This window comes from Glycine max, chromosome 15, assembly GCF_000004515.6.
Source record: "Glycine max cultivar Williams 82 chromosome 15, Glycine_max_v4.0, whole genome shotgun sequence".
NCBI lineage: Eukaryota > Viridiplantae > Streptophyta > Magnoliopsida > Fabales > Fabaceae > Glycine > Glycine max.
The window spans coordinates 21,430,145-21,438,214 of NC_038251.2; the positions used below are offsets into that span (position 1 = coordinate 21,430,145).

The window sequence follows — 8,070 nt, forward strand, 5'->3', positions numbered from 1 at the left end:
GAAACTAGCAGTCAGACGATTGTCAACTCAAGGTTGGGTTTCATTTTTCCCAATGGATCAATTATTCACAATGATACTGGGGTTTACTTCCAAACATCGACTCTGGTGCCCATTCGAGTACCAAACAGCTGTGATTTTGCAAGCCTAAAAATCAGAATACACAATACCCTTCAACTATCCGACAAACAATTTTTGGATGAAACTCACTTTCAGTGTATGAAATTGATAAATGATGACGATGTCAACACAATGTTAATGTGTAATGATCAATTTTCGTGTGTCGGTCCGATTGAGTTATTATGCACCATTGGAAGAACACCAGATGGAGTAATAAACTTACTTCAACGCACTATGCCCCGTACTCATGACGCGATCCTGTATTACAACAGGAAATGGAACATGGCACCGCAGAACAAACTTGTTGGATGCGCATTCACAGGAAAAAATCCTAAGAAATTTCAAATTCCTTCAACATGTACCATCGATGAATTGAAGGATTTAATAAAGCAAGTTACACCTAAAGGGATTCCCCCTCTTGGAATTCACGAATCTCAAACGGTAAGACGATTATTTTTCTGCCAACCAGGTCGCTTTGAGTATTCAGATAAGCTTATAAAATATGAAATTAATGAGCTGAAGACCAACAAAGAACTGCTGAAGGTGTTAGTACAATCTAACTACTGGAAAAAATATGGACTAATAGAAATTTTAGCTGTCTTTACTAAATATATTGTGAAATTCGAAGACGAGGTGACTGCGACATCGCTAAACAACTGAATGCAATGTTTATTTTTTTGCTTTTTCGTTGATGTAACCTTTATCTGTTTACGGCGTGTTTAAATCCCATAATAAAGTTCAATGTGTTATTTCAATGGTCCAAAGATAATTTATTTTAACTGTTTGACCTTCAAACCTTACGCATACTTAGAAGGATCAGATTCCTATTTTTTTAGATTTTCTGCCTCTTTTTTTAGGTGTTATTTGATGGAATCAGGGAACGGCAATAATTTTTTTGGGTTCTTTGACGTCCAAACATGAGAAATAGCGCCCCTCCAATGTCTTACGCCACTCGCACACCCTCCAATAAAAACCCCAAACATGGGTACTTAAACATAAAAAAAGGGTCTGATTCATATTTTTTTGTAATTTCTGCCTCTTTTTTAAGTGTTATTTGATGGAACCAGGGAACAACAATAATTTTTTTGGATTCTTTGACATCCAAACATGACAAATAGCGCCCCTCCAATGTCTTACGCCACTCGCACACCCTCCAAAAAAACTCCAAACATGGGTACTTAAACATAAAAAAAGGTCCGATTCCTATTTTTTCTGCCTCTTTTTTTTTAAAAAAATAATTTTAATGTCATTCTTATGAACGAAACTCATGATTTTAGCTTCACTTTTTTTATAAAAAATTCAAAATAGTCCAAAACTTCGCTTAAGGACCAGGATCGGAATCAGAATCGATACGTCAGTTAATATGATAAAATAATCAAATGTGCAAAACAAGTCAACTATATTAAACTAAAAAGTGTAACAAATACAAAAAATTATGTCAACTACAAAACAAAACATAAAAACAATAATCAATGCTCTGTGCGTCGTCTCTGTCGAGCCCTGACACTTCCATCTGCACTGGCACCCCCTCTGGTGATCGTGAGACAATCCTGCATAATATCATGTCACTCTGTGCCTGCAGTGACCATCCTAAGGTTAAGCACACGCTCCAACCTTTCTACGATCGCCTCATAGTCGTCGTAATCATCCAGTGACAATCATTAAAAACATTTATTATAAAATTTAAAATAAATAACAACTCATCAAATATTAAATGTGCAAATAATCTTACCACTGCATGTGGAGGGGGGTCAAATGCCACTGGAACCTGTGGGATGGACGACTGCATGTACTCCTCAAGGTCTGCGGCAGGTGCATGTTTGGGCTGGTCACGTGCTTGGGTTGGTATCATGAATGGGTGAGATATCCGGAAAAACCACTCCATGTAATCTGCAGATACCTGCCCAGGCACTACACAAAGCTCACCCACAACTAGTACGTGGTCCGCGAAATGCATCCACCAGTCATCTATATCATCATATGACAATGAAGCGCTAACAGGCGGCGGAGGGATGCTCTAAATGTAACCAAACTACCGTAGCACCTTCTCTGATTGAGCTGTGACCACCATAGGACCCCATCTCAGTTGACCTTGGAATGATGAAATCAGCTCAAAGCCCCTAACCCCTCGATGCTCAGTGTAAGGCAACCAACACACATCTGTGACTGTCAAAGCATCACAACGTTCCCGGTACGGTGCTCCTGTAATTCCCTTCATATGCGCCTTCAACGTTAGCCACCGGGAAGCACGTGGGGACGTCTCCTGGTATGCATCATTTGTGACGCACTGATGCACACTAGGAAAGTGCTCATAGATCCAGCACTACAAAAAAAATGAGGTTAACATAACATAAAAACATGTTTAAATCACAATCCAACGTAACATATTTAAAAACACAAAATTTACCTGTAGTAAAGTCAGGTACCCCGCAATCTGTCGTGTAGTGGTCCTAGAAGCTTCATCTAACTGGTCATACATATGAACCAGCGCGGCAACTCCCCAGGCATAACCACCACTCTGACCTAGGTCACGAAAAGCCTTTAGGTGCACCACATGAACATATGTTGCACTCTTGTTAGCAAAAAGAGTGCAACTGACCAGGTGCAGCAAATAAGCACGAGCTGCTACAATCCACCGCCGCGCCTCACATCTCATCTCATAGATGTCTCAAACCCATCCCAGCCGTACGTATGCCCCACGTGATCGTGTTGTCTCGGCTCTAGCCTCCTCAGCAGACACCTCAAGTAACTCAGTCAACAAAATTATCGTCTCGTCCACAGAAAGAGCATGAAAGTTGTGGAACGCGCCACTGATAGGCAAATGGAGGAGTGACGACACATCATCCAATGTGATCGTCAACTCTCCTACTGGAAGGTGGAAGGTGTTGGTCTCGCTGTGCCACCTCTCCACAAATGCGGATATAAGTCCAAGATCGCCAGTAACAACTGAACACCCAATCAATGGACTTAATCCTGTGGCATCAACCAGTCCTTCAATCTCACGCACTGGCCTCCCAATTAATGTCACCTTCCTCCTATGCGACACCAACTTCAACTCAGGACGTTCCTGATTTGAAGTACAAATTATACAATTATAAAAAAAATTAATGACAAACAAATCAATAATGACAAATAATTAACAAATTAAAATACCTGTCCACTCCAAATGGCGTGTGCAACATGGTCCACAAATGATGTCAGCACTGATGGGTCACGTGGCCCACCTAGGAATCCCTCAGCATCATCAGCATGTGACCCGTCAGCACCATCATCACCCTGTACGTCCGCAGTCATCTCAGGTGCATCCTCAGCCATATCAGGGATATCCTCAGTCATGCCAGAAACATCCTCAGTCATCTAATGAACTCGTTGCCTACGGGCTGATACAGTAGGCCTACGCCTCTCGGGAACATCAACTACATCATGCTCATCCTGTCTATCTCTGCCTATAACTCTACCTATTCCACTACCTAAACCTCGTGTTCTAACCATGATCTGCAAATCATGTGGAACATGTATTTTTTTTCGGTAAAAACATACACAACTTTCTTTATAAAAATAAAACAAGTTTATTTATAAAAAAAATAAGACTAATTTAAATAAAATTATTTGAAAACACACACAACATAGTTTATAAAAAAAATTAACAACTTCATTTATAAAAAAAACACAACTAATGTAAAAATAATTAATTAGTAAACATCCACAACTTAATTTAAAAAAAAAAAAAACAACTTCATTTATAAAAAAAACACAACTAATGTAAAAATAATTAATTAGTAAACATCCACAAATTAATTTATAAAAAAAACAACTTCATTTATAAAAAAAAACACAACTAATGTAAAAACAATTAATTAGTAAACATCCACAACTTAATTGATAATAAAAAAACAACTTTATTTATAAACCAAAAAAACAACTAATTTAAAAATAAATAATTTGTAAACATACACAACTAAAATTATATATAAAAATAAAACAAAAATGGGAAAAAAAATTTCAAAACATACACAACTTAATTTATATCATTTATAAAAAGAAATAGTATTTAAAAAAATTCCAAAACACACAAAACTTAATTTATAAAAATAAACAACTTCATTTATAAACAAAAAATACAACTAATTTAAAAATAAATAATTATTAAAATACTCAACTAAAATCATATAAAAAATAAACAAAACCAATTAACAAAAATTTCAAAACATACACAACTTAATTTATACAAATAACCAACTTTATTTATAAATAAAATACACTAATTTAAAAAAAAAACAATAAACAAAAACACACACAACTTAATTTATAACAATAAACAACTTCATTTATAAACAAAAACACAAATAATTTAAAAATAAATATTTAGTAAACATACACAATTTAAATTATAAAAAAAACTTCATTTGTCATAAAAAAAAAAAAACAAACCTCATTTTTTTATAAAATTTCAAAAACATACACCTACTTAATTCATAAAAATAAAATAACTTCATTCATTTAAAAAAAACAAAACAATATTTTTTTTTAAAAAAAAAAACAAACTTCCGGAAGAAGTAGTTCCTTCCGGAAAGTTCTTCAGGAATACTCAAAGGTCATCCGGAAGAACCCTTCTTCCGGAAGATTTCCGGAAGAAAGGTTCTTCCGGATGACCCTTGGTTACTTCCGGAAGAACCTTTTTTCTGGAAATTCTCCGGAACACCTTCTTTCGGAAGTTTCGGAAGATGCCTTCACGGTTCTTCCGGAGCACGCCACCGTAACCACTCCGCTTTTCCCATTTTTTTCGGCGTCTTCTACCCTAAGGTTCCACTATCCTAGGCTAAATGCTACAACAATACTGGATATTAAAAGCAATGGGGAGTTAGGGAGACCAACCTCGAAGGCAAAACGCGTCTGATCGAAGCAGCCGGGCTCGCGGGTCTCGCGGAGAAGAAGAAGTGCCAGGAACAGGAAGAAGAAAAGAAGCAGCAGGAAGGAGCGCGTGGTTCTTCCGAGAGGAGTAGCGCTTTTTTAAATTTTTACATAAATGGAAAAATGGCCCATTCACTAAATTGCTGGGTGCACCTAGCATGTCCCACGAACTAGTTGTTTGTTCCAAATAGATTGCAACAAATGTGTCTTGGGAGTTGCTACGTGCACCCAGCAATATTGTTGGGGCACCCAGCAAACAGTGAATGAGCGAAAATGCCCTTCCACGAAGACTCTTTTCGGAAGAACCTTCTTCTGGAATCATCTCGGAAGACACTTTTTCCTGAAGATTTTGTGATTCTAGAAGAACTCAGGAATACTTTCCGAAAGAACATCATCCGGAATGTTTCCGGAAGAACTTTCTTCCGGAAGACAACCTTCTTCTTCCGGAAGAAGGGTCTTCCGGAAATTGTTTTTTTTTTTAAAAATGGTATTTTTTGTAATTATTTAATTTTAATGAATAAATTAAGTTATGAAATAAATAATATTATTATACTTAAATAATTAGTGAACATAATTATGACTAATATTTGTACTTTTTTTTATGTGCATGTAAATGTAAATATTAATTTGTGTGACAATTTAGTATAATTTAAATCATAAAAATTAATTAATTCATATATTTTATTAAAAATATAAAATATTTATTATGATAACTATTAATTCGTATTACAAAAGTTAATATATAATAAAAAAATAATAATTATTTTATAACAATGTCAAGTAAAAATAAATTTGATTTTATAATAATAATAAGTAAAAATAAAATAATATTTAATGCATATGTAATGACGATTTTGCCCCTATGTAGTTTTCTTTAAATTTATTGCGCTTCCTTTTCTGTTTACACGCTTCCATTCCTTCCATTTCACCTGCATCCTTCGTTGCTATCCTTTTCTTGCTGTTGATATCCTTCCGTAAAAAGCTTTGAAGATTTGGTGGTCCCGTGAAGTAGGTGTTCCGTATTTGAAGATTTGGTGGTCCCATGAAGCAGATGTTCCGTATTTGAAGTTTTGTTAGTCGTTGGTCTTCCTATTTCATCGGAGGTACGCAATTATGGGTATTTTTTGCGTTTTCTGGCTAGTTTTTAGAGAAGAAAAACAGTAAAAAGCTATTTCTGGAAGCAATTTTAAGTAGAGGTGGAAGAAGTTCCGGAATGAGAATGTTTTCCGGAACTACTTCTTCCGGAATTGGCCTTAGTAACTTCCGAAAGAAGTTCTTCCGGAATGTTACATTATTAACAAATTTTGTTATTTTTGTTTAATATATTAATATATATATATATATATATATATATATATATATTCAATTGTGGATTATTGGTTTAATTAGGTATGATGATTTGGTATAATATTAAATGATTTAGGTAACATAATTGTATTTTGTTGTAGTAGAAAAATGTTTTATTAGTTGTTTATTATAGTGTTAAGTTTAGTTTAAGTAAATAATGTAGTTATAAATTTAGAATATATTTGTATTAGTTGTTAATATGTTTGTTAGTTAATATGTAGTCAATTTGTGGATGTGGTTATATGATAATTTGAATATACTTCTGTATGATGCATATGTCCTGTTAATATGTTTGTTATTTAATGTGTAGTAAATTTTTGGATGTGGTTATATGATAATTTGAATGTACTTGTGTATGATGCATATGTCCTTAAGATGGACGAAGATCAATGGAGGTATGACTATGCGATGTCACAAGAAGTTCATATGGATTATGATTATGATAATGAAGAAGAATGTGGGGTGAATGAACCACATGTGGATTGTTCAAATGCTTTTAATACGTCTTAGGTAATCATAGATAATTTGAGTCATTCGGTTGAATTGATGTTTTGTATAAAAATTAATATGTTGGGGTTGCGTTGTAGGTATTTGGTACTCGAGATGATGTTTTGCAGTGGGCTTGCCCATGAAAATGGATTTGTTGCAGTGATTATGAGGTTTGACACAGAGACCGGTAGCAAAGGAAGAAATTCATTTGTCTTAATTGGGTGTGAAAGGAGTGGTACGTACAAGTGTAGGAATAAAGAATTCGTTAGAAAAGACACTGGGAGTAGGAAATGTGGTTGTCCCTTTAGGCTTGTGGGAAACCAGTGCATGGAAGGGAAGGTTGGACGGTGAAGTTGATCTGTGGGATTCACAATCATGAATTGGCCAAGTCCTTAGTTGGACATCCATACGTTGGGCGATTGACTAAGGATGAAAAGAAAATTATTGCTGATATGACAAAGTCGATGGTGAAACCAAAAAACATCTTGCTAACGTTGAAGGAACACAATGCCAACAGTTGCACCACAATAAAGCAAATTTACAATGCAAGAAGTGAATATCGTTCTTCAATAAGAGGAGCAGATACCGAAATGCAGCATCTGATGAAGCTTCTCGAACGTGATCAATACATTCATTGGCATAGATTGAAGGATGAAGTTGTGGTGCGTGATCTGTTTTGGTGTCACCCAAATGTAGTAAAGTTATGCAATGCATGTCATTTGGTGTTTTTTATAGACAGTACCTACAAAACAAACAGGTACAGGCTCCCACTACTTGACTTTGTTGGAGTGACACCAACGATGATGACATTCTCTGCTAGGTTTGCATATCTGGAGGCTGAGCGTGTTAGTAATATTGTATGGGCTTTAGAACGATTTCGATGCCTATTTTTAAAAAATGATTGCCTCCCTGTTGTTATTGTCACTGACAGAGACCTAGCACTGATGAATGCAGTGAAAACTGTGTTCCCCGAGTGTACAAATTTGTTGTGCAGGTTTCATATCGATAAAAATGTGAAGGCGAAGTGCAAATGTTTAATCGGTGAAAAAACTGTGTGGGACTATGTAATGGATAACTGGGGTACTTTGGTTGATTGTCCGTTCGAACACCAGTTCCATGAGTCACTTCAGAAGTTTCAAGTTGCTTGTTCGCCTTGGCCGATGCTCACTGACTATGTTAACAACACATGGATTATCCCCCACAAGG

At 35.7% G+C, this 8,070-nt stretch overlaps 1 protein-coding gene across 1 annotated transcript; it reads right to left on the bottom strand.

Annotated features, from left to right (window-relative positions):
* Nucleotides 1–336: 336 nt before the first annotated feature.
* On the bottom strand, nt 337–2,773 carry LOC106796118 (protein MAIN-LIKE 2-like). The gene is made up of 4 exons (XM_014767677.1): nt 2,525–2,773; nt 2,162–2,440; nt 1,886–2,017; nt 337–375 (listed from the first exon to the last, which is right to left on the bottom strand). Exons 1-4 carry the CDS (start codon nt 2,771–2,773, stop codon nt 337–339), a joined length of 699 nt encoding a protein of 232 aa, XP_014623163.1.
* Between the last annotated feature and the right edge of the window lie 5,297 nt (nt 2,774–8,070).